This window comes from Boeremia exigua, assembly GCF_020726555.1.
Source record: "Boeremia exigua strain MPI-SDFR-AT-0100 chromosome Unknown C7974scaffold_7, whole genome shotgun sequence".
Classification (NCBI taxonomy): Eukaryota; Fungi; Ascomycota; class Dothideomycetes; order Pleosporales; family Didymellaceae; genus Boeremia; species Boeremia exigua.
Window position 1 is genome coordinate 1,243,781 of NW_025763524.1, and position 19,742 is coordinate 1,263,522.

At 54.2% G+C, this 19,742-nt stretch overlaps 8 protein-coding genes across 8 annotated transcripts; 5 read left to right on the top strand and 3 right to left on the bottom strand.

Annotated features, from left to right (window-relative positions):
* Positions 1-66: 66 nt before the first annotated feature.
* On the top strand, positions 67-1,792 carry C7974DRAFT_202877 (uncharacterized protein). Its single transcript, XM_046136812.1, has 2 exons — positions 67-376; positions 430-1,792. The coding sequence occupies exons 1-2, from the start codon at positions 172-174 to the stop codon at positions 1,659-1,661; spliced, it is 1,437 nt and encodes a 478-aa protein (XP_045996339.1). The 5' UTR covers positions 67-171; the 3' UTR covers positions 1,662-1,792.
* Positions 1,793-2,320: 528 nt separating this feature from the next.
* Positions 2,321-4,538, top strand: C7974DRAFT_396290 (thioredoxin-like protein). The gene is made up of 5 exons (XM_046142062.1): positions 2,321-2,669; positions 2,721-3,097; positions 3,164-3,362; positions 3,412-3,774; positions 3,917-4,538. Exons 1-5 carry the CDS (start codon positions 2,588-2,590, stop codon positions 4,444-4,446), a joined length of 1,551 nt encoding a protein of 516 aa, XP_045996340.1. The 5' UTR covers positions 2,321-2,587; the 3' UTR covers positions 4,447-4,538.
* C7974DRAFT_396292 (uncharacterized protein) lies at positions 4,539-5,223 on the bottom strand (the record flags this gene model as incomplete). Its single annotated transcript, XM_046142063.1, has 2 exons — positions 4,539-5,085; positions 5,136-5,223. A coding segment is annotated over one exon (399 nt), but the record flags the coding sequence as incomplete, so codon positions are not given.
* A 115-nt stretch (positions 5,224-5,338) lies between these two features.
* C7974DRAFT_463988 (uncharacterized protein) lies at positions 5,339-7,671 on the top strand. The gene is made up of 2 exons (XM_046146254.1): positions 5,339-5,447; positions 5,494-7,671. The coding sequence occupies exons 1-2, from the start codon at positions 5,374-5,376 to the stop codon at positions 7,520-7,522; spliced, it is 2,103 nt and encodes a 700-aa protein (XP_045996342.1). The 5' UTR covers positions 5,339-5,373; the 3' UTR covers positions 7,523-7,671.
* Positions 7,672-9,198: 1,527 nt separating this feature from the next.
* On the top strand, positions 9,199-11,159 carry C7974DRAFT_455777 (uncharacterized protein; the record flags this gene model as incomplete). The annotated part of the gene is made up of 3 exons (XM_046145984.1): positions 9,199-9,827; positions 9,898-10,347; positions 10,460-11,159. Coding segments are annotated over 3 exons (1,779 nt in total), but the record flags the coding sequence as incomplete, so codon positions are not given.
* Positions 11,160-13,195: 2,036 nt separating this feature from the next.
* Positions 13,196-15,129, bottom strand: C7974DRAFT_472904 (heterokaryon incompatibility protein-domain-containing protein; the record flags this gene model as incomplete). Its single annotated transcript, XM_046146549.1, has 1 exon — positions 13,196-15,129. A coding segment is annotated over one exon (1,934 nt), but the record flags the coding sequence as incomplete, so codon positions are not given.
* A 903-nt stretch (positions 15,130-16,032) lies between these two features.
* Positions 16,033-17,285, top strand: C7974DRAFT_273415 (heterokaryon incompatibility protein-domain-containing protein; the record flags this gene model as incomplete). The annotated part of the gene is made up of 2 exons (XM_046137554.1): positions 16,033-16,437; positions 16,482-17,285. Coding segments are annotated over 2 exons (1,209 nt in total), but the record flags the coding sequence as incomplete, so codon positions are not given.
* Positions 17,286-18,402: 1,117 nt separating this feature from the next.
* C7974DRAFT_312183 (uncharacterized protein) lies at positions 18,403-19,679 on the bottom strand (the record flags this gene model as incomplete). The annotated part of the gene is made up of 2 exons (XM_046138350.1): positions 18,403-19,289; positions 19,337-19,679. 2 exons carry the CDS (start codon positions 19,677-19,679, stop codon positions 18,403-18,405), a joined length of 1,230 nt encoding a protein of 409 aa, XP_045996346.1.
* Positions 19,680-19,742: the final 63 nt, after the last annotated feature.

Genomic DNA, 19,742 nt, shown 5'->3' on the forward strand with positions numbered 1-19,742 from the left:
AGCGCCTTCCTCCGCAAGCCGTCCTCCGCATCGTTCAGCCCCACCACCGGCGTCATTGCAGGTATTCAGCAGCCAGTGGCCACAGCAACAATCGATCATCACTAATTATCTATAGCTGCCTCAACGGTTCACTAACTCCCCTCGCTATTGGCCTCTGGCTTTATTGCAGTAATGGGCACGCTCACTGCCGACTGCCCGCGGCTGGACGCGCATTGCGACCACAAGCTTGCGACGTCGTGCCGGCTGACATCCACACTCAACTGTTGTGCCTGTGCAGACGAGCGACCACACAGCCTGACCTACAGAGTGTATATAGATGGCATCGGTTTCGTGCAGCGAGGGACCCGGTGGCAAGGCTACTGCTGGTTCTGTAAAGGTAGCCGCTCTCTCTCGTGCTGCCAGCCCGACAAGACAGCTGATCGTGCGCAGAATTCTGGACCAACCGCATGGCCGCCACCGAACCTCCACTCGAGATCTCCCAGTCACGCATCCCCGAGATACCCGACCAGAAGGGCTTTCTCGAGCGATGGTTCGAATTTCATCAAGGCTTCCGGCTAGCAACGCGTCCTGATGGCACCGAGCAGCGCATCGCAGTCATGGGCGAGCCTCTGCATGAAGTCAGCCCTGGCTTCCTGCCACGAACATTGGATCAGCTACGAGCAGGTGTCGAGAATGACGCCAGGAGACCGGAAAATAGGCTAGCACGGCACCGACTGACATCGGAAGATGAAAGGCCCGCCGAGCCGCAGCAGAGTCTCGAAGATGCTTTGAACAGCCTTCTGGAAGCGGCTTCAGACGCCGAGGCTGCAGAACATGAGACACCAGCAACACCGGAGACGCCAACCTTAAACACAGGCCCCATACCGGCGTTCCAGTCCATAGTTGCAGTGCGCCTTGCCGCGCAGCGGCAGAGGGCGCGGGAACGATTTCAGACCCCCTTTGCAGACGTCGAGCGCGATCTCGATGAGTCTCCTCTGTCGGCCATGTACGATCGAGCATGGAACCACTATCGTCAAGCAGAGAGCCTGCGAGCCGCTGGCGACACAGAAGCGTCTCCTCTGGAAGGGCTGTCTGGCCAGGAGCGTCGAGAAGTTGAAGATCGGCTCCTCTTGGGTGTGCTACACCAGTCCCAGCTCGATCAAGATCCGGAAAGTACCGTGTGGAGCTACGCTCCAGTCAGGACCGACTCGGGCTCTGAACCGAGACCCAATGAGGTGACTATCACCCCGCCTTGGCTGAATTTGAACGTACAACCTATGGGCGCAGTTGCAGATGAGGCTATTGCGACGGGTTCTCCTTCTCTGGGTAGTACGCTTGAATACTACACTGGTGAACTGCGAAGGTTGCAAATGACTTTAGAGGCTATCTCCCCAGCTCTCCACACTCAGCCGGAGCCTGAACGACCTGCCCCAACCTTGGACAACCAACCTAACCGACCACCGCCGAAGACAGATGTGGAGATGACAAAGGTGATCGCGTGCCAGGTGTGCTACGAGCAATTGGCCGATATTGCTGTGTTGCCCTGCGGCCACATGGTCATGTGTGAGTGGTGCGCAGACGTGGTTGTGCCTGTCAAGCACTCTCACATCCCAATCAGACCTTCCAATTGTCCCATGTGTCGAAAGCAAGTCAAGCAGAGATTCAGGATTCATACTGGTTGATTAGTCGATATATACGACCACGACTAGATTTGCTATACGAGCAATAAGACCAGCAACCACCAGCGATATGGGCTATATATCGGCCGCATTGGTCCACTTGCAAGGGTAAGAGTTGGTCCACTAAGTAGGTGTCTTAAGATCTCACGGTAAGCTGACGCTGCCATCGGACATATAACCCGAGCCTGCCATTAGAGCTTCATTCCGTTGGCTCTTCTCTCTCGTTTGCTGCCACGTTCCCGCAACCAGATCCACATGTTCTACCCTAGGTACCCGGAGTGCCGGATTGACGTTCGCGATAGAGGGACGCTTGGCGATGCAAATAGTTCAATGGATGGATTCTGAGGACCGCAGATGTGTTGTGGCACCACCCGGATGATCGTGCCAAGTTCAAATTCGATGGGACATGTGCTCGAAAGATTAGTATGAGAAACATTTTCGATGGAGCTTCGCCTAGCTACATCCGAAACAAATCAGATGCGCAAAACATCAGTAATGTAGGGGTGCTTCGTCGTAATCGTGAATTGCAGTACCATCTCCACGCTTTCCATGGTTTGTATCGAGCGGTTTCTTGTTTAGCACTTTAACTACTTCACTTCTAGACACGCATGCGACAGCACCATCATTATCATGTTATGTTGCACAGCCCTACAAAGCAGCCATATGCCAAGAAAATGCCGCTCCGACCCGATCCGGCCGCGTGGAACGAGATTCAGAAACAACACCCCAAGCAACAGAGACACACTAGAGTGAATGGGCAGGCGCGATTTGCTTGCGTCCAAAACACTATGAGGTCAGTGATAGTCAATGGCATGACAGGTGTTATATACAAGCTTTTCCGCGGACATGGCTGACCGATTCCAATCTCGGAATATCCATACAAGAAATTCCCAGTCTTGGAGTGCCTGTTGCGCGCCGTGAAAATAAACATGAGCCATCTAGGCCAAGTCCGCATCGGGCATAGAGCTCCCGACTTCCACTGTGAAGCAGTCGTCGGAGGCTCCATCAAGGGTATTTACTGACCCATGCCGGTTTTACGCAGCACTACTTACGTTAGGGCAGAAGTATCGCTCAGCACTTTTATTCGTCCTTCGACTTCACCTGGCTCCGCCGACTCGGATGCCCCTTGGCTGCTTTTGCTCTTCATACCAGCCGCATTTTCCTTTGTGTGTCCGACTGAGGTCATTGCCTTCCAGACTTGTTACGAAGAATTTCAGGAGAGACACTGTAGTATTGCTTTTATCTCGGTCGATACGAAGCATTCCTTGTGGCACTGGCAGAATGTGCCACGGCAGTATGGCGGTCTCGGTAACATCGAAATACCGCTGTTGAGTGACGCGACTCACAAGATCGGTCGGGACTATGGCGTACTCTTCGAGGAGGAAGGTGTATGTCTGCGAGGCATGTTCATCATCGACGGCCAAGGACTGGTACAGCAGGTTTGTACACGCATTCATCAGAAAGAGTCGTTTGTTTGCGGCGTAACGAGCTAACCAGTCAAACAGATCACACTGAACAATCTCACTGTGGGGCGGAGTGTCTTGGAAGCCCTGCGACTCCTTGAGGCTTTCCAGGCTGTTGCAAAGCATGGTATTCTCTGTCCGATCGACTGGAAGCCAGATTCAAACGCGTCCGACACAGTCAGCACCATTTCAAACACTCTCCTGGAATCATACGACGACCGACTGGCAAATTTGCAAAAAGGTAAGTCATAACTCATGTCTAGTGACAAGTCAAGCTAACGATGCTGCAGAATTCGGTGATGTACAGGTCACGGATCTCGATATGAAGCATAAAACCCTGCCCCGAGTCGACAGCATACCCCATGCAGAGTTTACAGACTTGCCGGGTCCGCAGATCAATCTCAGTCCTGCTGAGTCCGAGGATATCACCGCTGATGCCCGAGATCCACCACCTACTCCCGGGCATACTGTTTGTACGCCTCGTGTACTCCCACCGACGCCGCGGATCACAACAGAAGGCTTGGGTCTCGCAATTAATTCACAGCCCTCTAGCCCAATCACTGCGGTCTCTACACTTGTTGCAACGCCGGTTGGTCAACACCCGCCACCGCTGAAACTGCAGAGTATGGAGCGAACCGCCCGCCACAGTCGAGGTACGCCCCTGCACCAAGATATAAACCATATCTTCTCCTGCCTTGAGCCCTCGCTCTTCCGTGCATGCATCTCCGTCTTGCGACTCGTCGTCATCAATCACATCCTCTTCTGATGCGGAGTAATAGACTGACAGGGCACCAGGCCACCACTCAGCGCACCATCACCACAAAGCGCTCACTGAACCCCCACGGAAAGTGCGAAACTTTGTCCCGGGACCGAACACGTATGAGTCTCAAGGCGGGTCTTTTGTGGTGTTGGAGTTTGCCGATCCGATCTCGAGCCCGATGGTCAGCCCCATTGCAGAACACAACTTGCACAAGGGGATGCGCCCGAAGATGACGCAGCGTGCAAGCAGCCCACCCACCCAATCGATCGCGGCAAGACGGGCGGCGCCGGTACTGAGCCGTGCAATGAGCTGGAGCGGTGCGCTGAAGCGCGAGGGGAGCAGCCCCAGTGCCTCTGCGCTGACGCCCACGGCCAAATCACCTACCGGCACTGGTGGTGTGAGCAGCCCGGGCCAGACCAGGCTGCAGGCGACGTTCCTAGCGATCAAGAAGATGAGTGCGGGACTCAGCAGCCCGAGGTTCGATTTGACGCCGAACAAGCAGAAGGAAGGCAGTGGAAGGAGTCCTGGCTACTTCGACGTCACCACTGGGGAGAACGAGAACTGATGCGCAGCACGGAGGGCAGAGTTGGCTGCAGCAGTCATTCGCTATTTTTCGGTCTGTTACTGATTTCCTACACTGCATACTAAGAGAAGGAAAAAGGGACACATATCGGGTTAGATTGCACTTGTGGCTTGAGTATGATATTCCATGAATACTATTGTTCACCTCTCGTCCTGCTTGCCGAAACTCGGCATTCAAGCCGCGCGTCTCTTCGCCATGACTACAGCCCACCATAGGTTGCAAAACTGGCCAGAATCAACACCAGGGCGTTGATGCACCCCCACACAAACGGGATCCACGTGCTCATCTCAAAATAGCCGCTCTGGTAGACGCCGCCCAGCAGCCCGCCCACGATGGCGCCCGCAAACAGGCCCTCGAGCGCACCCACAAGCGAAAATAGGGGCGGCACTACCCACACGTACTTCCAGTTGCGCCACTGCGTGATGCATGCCCACAGCGCAACGACGAGGTGTATGCCGCCCGCTAGCAGCAGCGTCCAGTAGACGGTGAAGCGCAGGATATCTGACGGCGTGTAGAGGTAGTAGGATTGCGCGGCGCCGGGCGGAAGCGGCCAGTAGAGCGATGGGAAGGGGGGGGGTTGTGTAGCCCAACGGGGCGGCGCTGTCGAGGCGCTGGATGAAGCTGGGGGTGTCAGACGTGGGGCAGGGTTAGAAACGAGGAGAAGGTCTTACCTCATCGGTGCGGCATTGCGAGGACGCGCTCCGGGCGTGAGAGGCAGCACACGACGTCAGTGCTCGCTGGTTGTTCGTTAGCGCGTCGTCGACGGTGAAGGTTGGCGATGCGGCTCCGCGATGGGACCCACAGTGCTCACCGCGCTAGCCGCAACCTCGGCTCGCAGCTGGACGTCGACCATCGCGCCTCCACGCGCCGCACCACCACAACATCTCCATCTCGCCCACCGCAGGCACCATGCCGGCCGACCGCCTCCTCTCGACGCTGCTGCGCGCGCTGCAGGTCTACACCGACCAGGAAGACACGCCACGGCACGCCCAACCCCCGACACTCCCCAACCCAAGCTAACCCACCCAGCATCCTCGGCACCGCGTCCTCCCTCCTCACCTCGCTCGGCAACCCGCACAACCTCTCGCTCCTGACCTCGCACCTGCTCACGGCGCCCGCGCTCTGGGACCGCCCCGACGGGCTCCGCACGCCCCTGCGCCTGCTCTCCGTCTTCCATGCCGCCGCCACAGCCGTCCTGACCCACCACCACGACGCCCGGCACCACACGGCGCCCGCGCTGCAGCCCGGCCAGACGCCCGTCGGCGGCGGCCTGGGCCTTGATGCGTGGATCAAGGCCGTGGTCGCGGGCGCCGACGAGCGCAGCAGGCGCTGGAAACACCTGCTCGTGCTCGGCGGGCTGCTGATCGGACTCGGCAGCCTGGAGGAGCAAGGCGTGGATTTGTACTGGGCGGGGGGCGTACGGGGCAAGCTCGAGGCCGCGCTGGTGGACGCGGCGAATCTGGCGCTGGAGGAGGTTAGGGAGCGCAGTGAGGCGGATGGGCTGGGTGGGCAGACGGTGGTGTTGGTGCTGAATCATGCGTTTGGGTGTGTGCGGGACGCGGAGCGCGCGAGGGTCGATTACGACTTGGCGCTGCCGGTGCTGATTGGGACCGCCTTCTACTCGGTCGAGGGGTTCCAGAGCGCGTATTTTCTGGGCGGGCTGGATTTGGATGTCAGGGTTGGGAGGGACGGGAGGCTGGATTGGAGTGCGGCGTCGAGCTCGTTCAGGCAGGTCGAGGGCATTCTGGCGCGGCCGCTGGTGGCGTCGATGGGGCCGTTGTCGCGGCTGATTGCGCATGCGGTCGAGAATGTGAGGAATCCGTGGATCATCCGGACCATGATGGACGATCTGGCGAGCTTTGCGCGCGCACTCACAACGCAGTGGCGGCAGGTCAAGCTCTCGGATATCGACCCCGCCGACGAGGCGGCACATCTCGAGGAAGAGGCGCTTCACACAACGACCCCTCAGCTGTGGAAGCTGCTGAAGGCGGCTCTGTTCGCCACTACTATAATCCTGCGCGGCGTCTTCACGCGCACCCTCCGCGATCCAGTTCTCGCGTCCGACACTAACGCTCCAGCGCTGGCCTCCAAAGCCCTCCACACCCTCCGCCACATGTACTTCATCACCTCGCGGCTCGGCCCCGCGTCCTTCTCGCAACACACCTTCGTCTACCTCACCGCCATCGACATCCTCTCCACGCACCCCGCCGCCGCCACCAAATTCCTCTCCCACATCGCCCCGCCCCACCTCGGCACCGTCCCCTCGCACCCCCTCGACCGCACGCTCGACCTCTACTTCCTCAACACCAGCGAGCACTTCACCCTCACCCTCCCCGCCCCCATCAACGAAACCCTCCTCATCGCAACCGCAATCCCGTACCTCACGCCCTCGCCGTCGCACTCGCAAACCCCCGCCTTCGAAGCCGCCCACTCCGTCATCCTCTCCGTGCTCTCCGCGCCCCAGAGCGCAGCCACAACCGCAACCCACCTACCCTTCTACATCGACGCGCTCTTCACCGCGTTCCCACACACCCTGTCGCCGCGCCAGTTCCGCCTCGCCTTCAAAACGCTCTTGCGCGTCACCGCGCCCCCCTCGCCCCTGAGCGCCTCGCACCCCGATCTCCCCGCCACCCTGCTCGAACTCGTGCTCCACCGCGCAACGCACGCGCCCACCGCCCCGCTCCCGCCCGACGCCACCGCGCTCGCGCTGCAAGGGAGCGACGCCCCGCCGCCGCCGCTGTCGGAGCAGGCGGTGCTGGCGCTGGCGCTGGTCGATGCGCTGCCGTATGTGGATCCGGGGGTGTTGGGGGAGTGGCTGCCGCTTGTGGCGGGGCTGGTGAGTGGGATTGAGGACAGCGGGATGAGGGGCGCGGTGCAGGAGAGGGTTTGGGAGGTGCTGGTGGGCGAGATGGATGCGGAGAGGGGTGGGGTGGCGGTGGGGTGGTGGACTACGGGGGGTGGGCGGGAGGCGGTGTTGTTTGGAAGGGAGGATGCGGGGAGCGGGGAGGTGTTGATGAGTGGGGCGTTGCCGGTTGAGGCGGTGAGGGCGCGGTTGTAGGTTTGAGAGGGATAGGAGATGGAGATTGAGGAGATGACGAGATGATGGAGATGAAGACATGGGGATGATGGAGCTACCCCACGATATACCCACACCAACGCACCGCTCCCATACATAGCCATCACAATGCGAAACGAATACCCTACCGCAACTCTTTCGTTGTACCATGACGCGACACCTAGCCGCAACCTAGCGACTCCGTCCCCAGCTCTCAGCCTCGCTGCTTCCTCAACACCATCACCAGTTCATGTTCTAGACGCTGTAACCGGCTAAGTGCCATTTTTAACGGATAGTTAGATTTTGTAAAGCTAATGGTTGTCTTTTTCTATCTGGTTTTCTAACTGGCTAAGTGTACGCCACGACACAGCATGGCTCATGTCGATGAGGCGCAGTCGCCCTCGGCTGTGAAGTGGCAGAGCGCGTAATCGTCGCTTGGGAGGCTTAGGTAGTGTCGACGCGCGGTGCTTGTGGTACAAGTTTGCCTTACTTGCTGTTCTTGATGGGCGGACATGAGGCTGAGTGGTGCTTTGATTGGCTATAACGGTCTGGTTTGTTGATTATGTGTTTCGCTGTCAGGGCGCTGCCCAATGAGGTGCTGAGAGTGAGACCATGGAATGTACCTAGAAGCGGGGAGAACTGTGGTAGGTACCCTGGTATGTGGTGGATGATCTATACACGATCGCGATTGTGGCTCTCACTGCACTGTAATCTAGCGAATCGGTAGACATACTCGGTGGGTGCTTCCACAAGACGAAGACTCTCATCTACAGTTACAACTCCGCATCCATGGCTCATAGAGACTTCAGTCATACCACGTAACACCACTTGCTCCTTGCAACCTACGGATACCTCCGGGTCCGCCATATTCGCCGTAAGCAGGAACCCAATGCGCTCATACGTACATCTTTAATGCCATTCCAGCGCACACAAATTGCAGTCGAGCTACGTGATCTGCAAATATGTGTCACTGCAGTGTTTCCATAAGCAGCACACCGTAGGTCTACAGTTCCCCCTGTTCGAGAGAGTGGACCCGAGAACCGGTCAGTGTCCATCTTTGCAGTCGAGAGAAATTGGAAATCGCATGTTCCGTATATGTTCAAAAAAAAACCCTACACCATATACAAGAACAGTTGTTTATATCATTTCCTTGCAAGAGCTTAAACAATGAGACACTTTACTCCAAACGCAGTTACAGTATAAATTGTTAGGGCACATCTGCTACATGCTGGTTGACAGTTCTTGTTTTTGAACACCGTGCGTCTCGTGCTCACCGGTACCTATCAGGAGGCCTCGTTGGTGGCACACACACTTGGCTGTAACATAGCCCCCACGGTAGCCTTTCGAATATCAACCGTGTCTTTCTTCATGTTTGTTTCTTTAAACAACCTCAAAAACAGACCTCCTTTGATCGTTGGCTGCAGATCTATATCATCGTCAGAAACAAAGACTACGCTGTCATCTTGTAGCACTTACCACCCAATCGCATACAATGAGCCACAAGGCTGGATCTGAGCGTGAGCTGCCGAGGATGCCGTTAGTCATTTCATGCCGATATTATGAGCATTTGAACTCATCTTAACAGGTCTCAAAGCTCATACACGAACTTTTTGACGAGCGATGGTGCGTGTGACCGTTCACACGATGAGAACAAATCTCCTCCAAACAAAAACATCACATTCAGCAGCTTGCTGCGTCATCTTCGACTCCAATTTGCAATCCCTATACTTGCCAAACTAGGTCGCTCGAATTGGAATGCTGCCATAGAGCATCGCAAGACGGTAGTCTACAAAAGTCGGACAGTTGCTGCTGCACACAGCTTGTCACACTTGGTTCCTCTCACTGGGGCTATGATACTTCTGGTCTTCCAGTGGACTGAATACTGGGTTAGTTGGGCTGAAGATTACTCAACGTCCCTGCAGTTTGCAGCTAAGCTTCATGAGCTGGTGATGCAAGCGTCCATTGTAGAGATCCTGCTCTGTCTTGTTCGAACAAGTCTAATAGACAACATGGTCCCTCTTGGCGCACTGACGAGTACTATCCAGACAACTCAGGTATCATACCTCTGGTCCCTTGATTTTTTCTCCCTCTTCGGGTCACCTGCTCTTAGTAGGTGGCAGCGAATTGTCTTTATAGTTGCCATCCCTGCGCTAATCAGCTTGACATCGCTAGTTGGGCCATCAAGCGCTATCCTCATGAAACCACGCCCAAACAGTCCACTCTCTAGCTACAAGAACTTAATCCACCTCAACAAGTCTACAGAGAGTTTTTACCCCAGTCAGATAGGTGTTGCTGAAGGATTGACCGTGTACGACGCCTGGCCTATTGCAACTCAAACGCTAAGCTATCGACAGTGACATTGAGCGATACAACTCGAGTCTATATCAATCATCATTCTGGGATTACAACGGCCGTCAAGGTCCCATGTCACTCGCGTATCAAAATATCCCCGGCCTCAACAGACGGCGCATTCTACGGTCGCTCCCCTTCGGGTTTGAATTTCCCCTAAATCAAGAAACTGGATTTGTTGCCACTTTGCCCACAGCATACATTACCGGTGCTATGACCTACGATTCAGATCTTTTGACCAATGGCAGCATAACAAGCGTGACGGCACATCCAATTGTAGAGGCGCAATGCTTGACGCAGAACTCCAGTAGTCTCAATGCCAGCAGCAAGATCAGATATTGGAGAAACGATCGGATCACGGTCGGCGAACTTCCAGCGGTAGGCACTTTTGTTAACGAAGTTTCAGACCACATGGAGATGAATAATCCATACGCGATCGGGACTCCTTCGACGGTTTGGTTTGGTCCTGTCTGGATTCGGTCACCAGATTTTAGTTCCGCATCATCGGTGGGAGTGTTCATCTTTGGTCACACCTCCGGTAAATTCAAGAACGAATCCACGCATGCCATTTTAGGGCGAGGATTTGCTCAGCGAGGCTCCGAAGAGCCCTGGAATCAAGCTGTACGCCACCACTTGCACTGTCTCCGCCTACTGGAATACTGGCGAGATACAGTACTTCGTGAACGGGTTTACGACGATCGCACAAACGAAATCTTTATCAATACGCAGGCAATTGGATGCCCAACCGATTATCTTGAATTTCACGCATGCCGACACATTTCGCGCTTCGAGATTCCATTACCTCATGGAGATGTTTGAGATGGGTCGCAGTTTGGCGCAGGTTCTGGCTGTAACGCTAGCTAATTTGCCCAACCCCGATGATCAGTGGCATGACAGACTACAAACAGCAACGCCAAACTCAACGGCTTTATATTTCGTTATAACCAACTATGGATACGGCTACGGAGCCAAATCAACACCAGTATACCTCTCCATGGCGGTTCTAACTGTATACTGTGCGATCACAGCTAGCTATATGCTATACACTCTCATCACTGGCTCAGCTTCAACAGCCTGGAACTCTGGAACTGAGCTCTTTGCACTCGCTCTCCAGTCAAAGAAGCCAGATCATCTAGGACACACGTCTGTTGGCATAGACTCTATCAAGACCTTTAGCGAGGGTGTTGGTGTAAGAGTCAATGCAGAGAATGAGCTGGAGATTGTGTTTGCGAATGATAGGGATACTGGAACGAGGAATTTAACTAAGATTGTTAGGAACAGGGCGTACTAAGATGGCAATTCAACACTATGGAATTTGACAACGTGAATGGCGGTTTTAGAACTTGTAGTGCGCCGTAGGCTAGATTATTCTCAAAACACAGAAATAGGCTTTGGAATATACAGCTCAAAGAAACCCAGCTCTCGTCAAATAGTTGCCCAGCATCTACACAACACGCCCTGCAACCTCCTCTCCAGAACGCATAAACACCTGTAGTGTCTCCATAAACAGCACTTCACGGCCATGCCATGCTTCCAGATTCACGTCAGGATGAAACATACCGTACAAATCAGTGGTGCCAGAGCGCCGCGTGGCTCTGTCGCGTGTACACGAGAGCCAGAGGAACTCGAAATTCGGAGTTACAAGTAGGCCGGGGGCCGCGAGCATGGCTAGCACACAGCTGTCTTACAGGTGGAGACTAGCTGCGTGTGGTTGACCGAAGCGATCGATGAGTGCATTGGTCTGAGTGGCAAGAATGAACACGAGGGGATAGGTGTTGGCGATGAAGCGGGCCGAGTATGCGATCAGGTTTGTGGTGGAGGCGCAGGACCATGTCGGAGTTCTTCAGGGGGTTGTTCGGCAGCCAATTTTCGTTGTTCTGGCGCGGAGGGTGCGTCGTACATGTGCGTGGCGTAGTCAAAGCCTTAGCTGTGGGGGTTTTGCCATGTCAGGTTCGCGAGTAGACCGTCGCTACCTCAGGATGTGTAACCAGCCAAGAGCAGATACTAGATAATCATTGCATCAACGTACGCCATGTCTGCAACTTTGCCCCTTATGTGATTTTTAAGGAGTTCTCCCTGCTTGTTTGGTCTATTTCCATACAGATTCAGTGATATGAGGGTCGCGTTTCAACCTCTTGGGGGTATTCCACTCATCCGCGTGAAACACGCTCGTTCTCTTCGCAACTCTCACTCTTCCTTCGAGCTCTTGCGGATCTGTCAATGAGATCTTTCTTTGCGGCTCAGATGTGATCGGCGAGATGAATTGACGAGCATTGTTAACAGTAGTGACCGCGTGCTTGATTATTTGTGGGTCAGAAGGATTTTTTGAGATACGCTGTGGTGTCTTCGGCGGGTTTAGCTCAGCCGCACGGCTCAATGTCCATCTCTGTGCTTGCTTTTCTTGAACACTATCCAGGTTCCTCTTCACGTTTTCATCTTCCCTGGCCATGATGGAGATCTGCTATTTCTCAGAATTTTGGTATCTTTCGGGGATGCAGCGGCTGTGACAGGAGTAGAACTGGCGTGAGTGGTTGTTGGAGTTATTCGTCTCGCAAATGTTTGTGATATAGGTAAAGGGCTCTGGATTCACATCTATATGAAGCAAGGGCTTTCGAATTTTGGTAACGACACCAAGAAACCACGGTACGTTACAGAAAGTGAGATTAAAGCAGGGGCTGTCAGTATTTGGAACCGAAACCAAGAACCTTGGGAAATACGTGATAACTCGGTAAAATTCGGACGCTTTTTTTGCAGACTGTAAGAGCCATTACTACCTCTTCTGGGTATTCTGAATCCTTGTCACCGCGCCAAATCCCTCTCGCCCACTCAGCTATACTCTCATATTCATTTAAGAGTGGAACCCTATATTGCGAAGTTGAGCTTGGCTCCCTTCAGATGTGATGCAAGCAAGGACGCAGCATCATGTCGACGGACACAGTATCAAAGGAACAACAAATCGTTTCGAGATAAAAAGATAGGATTCTAAACAATAAGGAGTATGAATGTTGTCGGGCTCACAGCTGAGATCGCATGCGCCCTTAAAATTGCTTGTCCCACGATACACAGGTCGTACCAACAAAACTAACCTGCTCTCACCAGTGACACGAGCAAATGAAGCCAATCAATGCATTATCCATCCTTCACATCATTGGTAACTGCTTAGGGACGTCAAGATCTCGGCATGCGAAGTCATCGTTGGCGAACACCGCCAGATGTTGCCCAAGTTATGCGACAAAACTCCGGCACTACTTCATTGACATATTTCATTTGATTATATGGCAGATACAGCTCAAGCTCTGGCTATCTCGAGGCATGGAGAATCAGTAGCTACATGAGGACCATGTCACGAAGCTCGCATGTATCGTCAGGCCATAGCTCTCCTCTCATCGCGCCGTGTACGTACGCAAGCGCCACGAACCGGAACTCTTCATCGACAGCTCGCAATACACACGGTACTCCGAGACCTGCTAATAGATAGATGCCATCACCTGTTTGGCATGTGTTGTATGCAGTACCAAAGTAGCCGCTGTCGAGAATAAAAGATGCATAGTTAGCTTTGTAGTTGACGAACCTCTGGACCTTCTGCATCCTGCTATTATCGTAGCTTTGACCGGGTTCCTTAGGATTGGATGAATCTCCGCTGTTGCTAAGGTTCACGGTATCTCTGGTACGGGAAGGGCTGTCCTGATCTAGAACCATTTGATCGTCGCGACGCTGCAGCATTCTTTCATACCACAGTGTCAGATCCTCCCGGCTCAGGTTCAGACCACCGTAGCTTCGATGGCTTCCAATCGTGCGAATTGCAGCAAGAGATGGATCCTCACCGGTAGGATAGGTCTTAACGCTTGCAAAGGCGGAACACCAATCTTGACATGTCTGCAAGAAATCCTCAAACCGGGGGAAGTCATCGACATCAACACTGCCGATTGGTACCGCAGCAATGCACCTCGTGAGACTGCCCACAAATCTCCCTCTCACCCTCAGCTTCCCAAATGCCGGTGACAGCTCACGGCTCGCTGAGGCCTCACGGCACGCCGAAATACCGCTGGGGAAGTCATCAAACCACACGATGCAGGTGCCAGTTACATCGCTACAGGTCAGTTCACTGACCGCGATGCCCTCGAACCAGTCAGGCAACCAGGACGGTAGACCACGGGCCTCCGTAGCGGGAAGCGTAATGCGAAGCACATCTAGTTGTCCACGACTGCGCGTATATGCCTTCGCAAACTCTTCGAGAACTTCGATTGATGGCCTCGAATAGTCTGGCTCTGGCATTGGGGTACCGCGGGCTTCCAAAATTGAATACAGCCCGTAGACCTTGTCGCTTGGAACACTACATTGCAATTTGCACATAGATTTGAGTAGCTGTATGTCATACATACGGCTATAATCGCTCGACTGTTCGTCTTCTATGTCTCTGTTTCGAACGTCATCCCGCATGTTGTCTTTGAAGGATATCATTCTTGTGTTTGTGGTTGAGTGATGCAAAGCATGGGCTCGTTTGATCGCGACGGTAAAGCCTGTCCAGTCCATGCTTGAAGTACCACACACAACGGTACACCTCCTTGCAAAGGCGATTTCTTGGGTTGTCCAGACCCGAAAGAACCATGAATTTTCCAGGATCTTGAGGAAATCGTCGTAGATTGGGTCGGAGTCTCGTTCGAGATATTTGAGTCCCTTGGTTTCCACCACACGACTGACACTCTTCGTGATATGGCGAAAAGCATTTCGAAGGCTTAGGGGAAGGTCATCTAATACAACTTCGGCGAGTCTTGCGGTTGCGAGGAGCCTCAATGACTGCCAGATACGTCGAGATCGGTTGCCGTCGCCATGGCCCAGCCAAACGACGACCTGCTGGGCACGACGATAGATCTCGCCCATCATCTGTACCTGTCTATTTCGCTCTGTCGTGGCGGTCGGCGTCTCACTCTGGTCAATACAGATAGCATCGACCCATATCGTACGAATCCCGAGGCGTTGTCGGAGGCGGATGAGTGCATCTCGACAATTAGGTGTGACAAAGAGTTCCTGGTCATTGCACAGAATGGGAAGGTTGCCCTTGCGCGCGCCCCAGACGTATGACAGAGCGTCATATCGAGCGTTTGCGTTTCCGAGAACAACCTGACGAACGCTGCATTTGATTGTGCTGGCCTGGTTGAGGGATGGAAGCAAGTCCAACACTCGGATTGAAGACAGGGATTGCAATGGCTCGTAGACAAAGCCGAGTAGCGTTGTAGGTTCTTTAGAAGGCGTTGCCATATTATCTTTACAGTCAATAAACAAAGATATACCGCTAGTTATAGTGTTCTTGATACTGACTTATATTTAAGCGCAAAGCATGCAGTAATCACTCACGCCATAGACGCTAGTAAATTATGCATATAACTACTGGATGTGAGCGTACAATCACTTGTGACAGTCGATAAGTAGATGCCTTATCGGAAAGACGTTTCGGAAGCTTTGCAGCTTGATGAGCAGTTCGCTCCGTCTGCTTTGCGTTCACCTTGCATGCCCTGGCTGCATATTTGCAGCTATGTAATTGACGCCTTGAGCAAGCAGGTATGTTTACATTATCAGCACGAGTGTACAGGTGAGCTTCGTTGTTTGAGGTTCTTTCCAACACGAGCACAGCCTGATGCAGGCGCAGTGCGGGGTACCTTCCTAGGTAGGTACTTCCCCGTCTGAGCATGCTGACTACCTCCTCGCGGCTGCCTAAGCCTAACTGTAGCTCACTCAACCACACTTTTATCATCACAATCGACTGCAGGTCTTGTTCATCATGCTTGCACGAAATACCAAGACAACACACGATTGCAGCGCATCCTTCTCTCAACGAGCGTGGAGCAAGTCGTCTAAGCTTTCTTGCAGTCTTTGCGATCATCTCCAGTTCGAATATGTGACAGCTATGAACTGTGAAGACTTTCTTCGATCGGCACAAAATGGTTGTGCCGGATGCTCTGTTATTGCGAGTCTTTTAGCTGCATATGAGGGGCATCGTGGTAATGTGGAGGGGTCTTTGTGCATACTGGGAGGCGCTATAGACCCATCTCGTATGCAGGTATGGTATAGTGGTAAAGGTCCAATACGTTTCGATCTGTTCACGACAACAGGTGTGTTCAGCGGCGTTTTATTCAGTTATCAACGATCTCAAGCTGACTAACACAGGGAAAACATGCCCCTGGCCACGACTAAAACGTGGTACTATCTCTCTAAATACTGCATCCGAAGCGGCTATCTCAACAATCAAAGGTTGGGTTGAGGAATGCTTTGACTCTCACGAGCCGTGCCAACAGATCCGGCAAAAGCCACAATTACCGACACGCGTCGTCGAAATCATAGATGCGACCACGATCCGGCTACGAGAAGACTGCCATGAAAAGGGTATCTACACTTGCCTTAGCCACTGTTGGGGTAAGAAGTCATTCATCCGCACCACGACAGCTTCACTTGCCGCGCATTGTGATACAATTTCCTGGGACGATCTTCCAACGACATTCCAGGATACCATTGACATCACAAGACGTTTGGGCGTTAGGTACATTTGGATAGACAGTCTCTGCATCATCCAGGTGAGTGTATGAGGCTTCCTAGTTTTGATGAAGACTTACGAGAGCAGGATGACCTAGAAGACTGGCGACATGAGGGGAGTAAAATGTGCGATATATACTCAGGATCCTACCTCACAATCGCAGCAAGCAGGTCTGAAGACAGTACTGGCGGTTGCTATTCGATAGCCGATACCATACAAGAGACTCCACAGTGGTTCACCAATGCAAACAATGAGCAGTACAGTGTCAACATGCGTCTGAGCATCCAGCATGAACTTGAAACATCACCGTTGATCCAGCGAGCGTGGTTCTTCCAAGAAAGGGTTTTGTCGCCGCGAGTGGTGCATTTCGGACCAGATGAACTGTATTGGGAGTGCAGAGTGGGGAACACATGTGAGTGCTCGGATTGGCGATATGTGGAAGAGAGCGAGTATCTTCCAACCAGGCTGGGCCGTCGATTTGAGACTGACAAGCCATACCCAACGCAATCTGGATTATGGCACTTCGTGGTACGGCAGTACACACGAAAAAAACTGCAGTACGAAACGGATATATTCCCAGCGCTCCAAGGTGTAGCAAAATCACTGCAGCACTACGGTGATTATTACGCCGGCCTATGGCGCTCGGAAACGCTTCTTCTTGATCTTCTGTGGTGCAGCTGGGATCATAGTCGACCTGCAGTATGCAGAGCACCGAGCTGGTCGTGGGCATCAGTCACAGGTCGCGTGTACTGGTACAACTATCCACAGGATTTCGAACTCTTGGCCGAAGTAGTGAGCATACAAACCATCCCTCTTGGATCCGACCCGTTCGGTCAATTGCTCTCCGGTCAGTTGGAGCTCAAAGGTCCTTGCTTTACTGGACGTATTGCAGAGAGAATAGGAGAGAGACCGGGCGTGTGGTGTCTCGATGATTCCAGTATCTTTCACGAAGGAGATCAGTCGGGAACGGAGGCCAATATTTGCAGCTCCTTCTACCCAGATTCTCCGAGCGAGCTCTCGAATGGAACGATGGCGACAGTCATGGCCATCTATCGCACGTTTCTTGGTTTTGAGGACGCACATTGCTTGGTGTTCGCCTGTGTGGATCCTAATAAACACATCTATACACGCATCGGTCTGGCTACGATCTCGATTCCTGAAGAGCGTTTCGATGGTAGGAACAACTCTGTTCTAACCATAATATGAATGATACCTGGTAGGACAAAAAAGTGGAGCTGGCATGGGCTTAGAAAGCCTACATAGACTCCGCAAAAATACCGCTGATTCATCTGTAGCTGCAATGGACCCCTGAACCTATTGGAAAATACCCAATATAGGCACGGGTATATGTTATAAAAGAAATAGACAGGTTGCTTTATTTTGATTCATCTCCTACTTTACTGCCTTATAGCGCCAACATTATACAGAGGTGTCACGAATCCCAGTGTGCAAACCAGTAACCGCGAAAACGCATGCACGAAAAAAGGAGCTCCGGCCTCAAACCCGCTCGTGTGAGCGTGCTCAGTAAAGTCCCCAGACCTCCAAGGAGTATCAACGAGGAGTCCAGCATGGCGTGCAGGCAATTACCACAGACGCATCTGTACCGCTTTGTTGGCGGACAGCGACCTCCATGTGACGAAGACATCGACCCCGCTGCACTGGAGAACAAGAAGAGGTCGAAGCGCGCCTGTCGTGCTTCGTGCGAAGACTCTGTTGTATGATGATCGAGACGATGGAGTACAAGCTTCTAGTTTAGCCATGCTACACGCACGGGCTGAGCAACAATGTCCAGACACGTTGATGTGGGAGCAACGTCGTTGAGGCGAGATATGAAAGGAGCCGCAGGCTTTGGATCTCTGTGTCGTGTTGTTCGCGGACAAGGCGGCATGGCCGCGTGGCTCGACAGCGAGGGTGTGCGTCAGAGTACTCTCTTGGTTCTCGACATTATCGCCACAGGCACGCTGTACACTGTACACACCAAATATCATACATCCCCACCCCATCCTCACGCCGCCCTCCCACCAACCTTCCCAGCCCCCGTCCCCCGCCACTCCGCCAACTCCTCCTCCGCGCCCTCCTGCCCCCGCCGTCCCGCCACCACATACCACTCTGCCGCCAACCGCTCCGCCGCGCCCTTCCGCCACCTCAACAACCACGCCAGCGCCCCCCTCAGCGCCCCAGTCTGCACCTCGCCCGCCGCAACCCCCCGATAAAACCGCGCCAGCGCCAGCATCGCCCCACCATGCCCCGACGCCGCCGCCTTACTCATGAACCTGAGCCACGCCGCGCTATCCCGCGGCAGCCTTGCCGCGAACTCGTAGCACGCGAGGGGATCATCGGCCTCCCGTGCGCCTCGCTCGAAGACCGCAGTTGCTTGTGCGCGCGCCGCGGCGTCGGGGGACGCGGAGAGCAGGTAGCCCAGCGCGAGCCACGGCGGGACGACGGGGTGCTGCATTGGGTGGCGCGCGTGCGGGGCGTGCGCGAAGATCCAGGGCTGCGCGAGGGCGCGCTCGTAGCAGGTGCGTGCGCGCGCGGGCTGGGCTTCGCGCTCCAGGAACAGGCCGGTGAGGGTGAGGGCTTCGGGGTCGGTTTGGCCGGCGAGCGTGAGGGAGGCGAGGGCGGTGCGGTAGGTGGGGATGGCGGCGCGGGGGACGTGGGAGGCCAGGGTGTGGGCGCTGGATCGGGGGGAGGCGGTGTAGGTGCTGAGGTAGACGGCGGTGAGGAGGTGTTTGAGGGCGAGGGGGTCGTTGAGTTGAGCGCAGCCTTGGAGGAGCAGGGCGGCGTTGGATTTGTGCGGGCTGGGGGGGAAGTTTGCTGCTGCGGGGGCGCGGTCTGATACGGAGAAGATTACTAGGGCGAGGCCGGAGATTTGCTCAGACGTGACGTTGTACTCTGGGTTTTGTCAGTTGTAGACTTCACTTTGAAGACCAAGTACGAACTCTTCATCAATTGCTCGATTATTGCCCCGTATTGCTTGCGGTCTTTGTTCGCGATGAACTCTTGGTAAATGGCCTCGGCCACATCGACCTCCAGAAGCAAGACCTTCTGCTCCCTTGTGATCCCGAAGAACTTGCGTCGGGCTTGCGTATCAAGCCTGGCGCGCTGTGTCTTCACATCTGTCTGTCCAGCCTTCTCCAGACGCAAGTACGCTCGTGCTGCTTTTGGCGGGCAAAAGACATTGCTTTGGCCGACCGGCAGCAGCTGTCGCGCACGGCAGAACGCAGACACATGTGTTCGAAGCGCAGCGCTTGCCGTGCAGGCCAGTACACGAGACGAAGACATTGTTGTGCAGATGATGTCGTTCCCGGTGGTGAAGGACGGCTGCTTAGTCAGGCGCGCTAAGCC

Bases quoted from the DNA above. Each gene is read 5' to 3' on its own strand.
- C7974DRAFT_202877 (XM_046136812.1), top strand. From the start codon at position 172: ATGGGCACGCTCACTGCCGACTGCCCGCGGCTGGACGCGCATTGCGAC. The intron at 377-429 runs GTAGCCGCTCTC...GATCGTGCGCAG, and splicing joins CTACTGCTGGTTCTGTAAAG to AATTCTGGACCAACCGCATG.
- C7974DRAFT_396290 (XM_046142062.1), top strand. From the start codon at position 2,588: ATGAGCCATCTAGGCCAAGTCCGCATCGGGCATAGAGCTCCCGACTTC. The intron at 3,098-3,163 runs GTTTGTACACGC...CCAGTCAAACAG, and splicing joins GCCAAGGACTGGTACAGCAG to ATCACACTGAACAATCTCAC. The intron at 3,775-3,916 runs GTACGCCCCTGC...ACAGGGCACCAG, and splicing joins AACCGCCCGCCACAGTCGAG to GCCACCACTCAGCGCACCAT.
- C7974DRAFT_463988 (XM_046146254.1), top strand. From the start codon at position 5,374: ATGCCGGCCGACCGCCTCCTCTCGACGCTGCTGCGCGCGCTGCAGGTC. The intron at 5,448-5,493 runs GCACGCCCAACC...TAACCCACCCAG, and splicing joins GACCAGGAAGACACGCCACG to CATCCTCGGCACCGCGTCCT.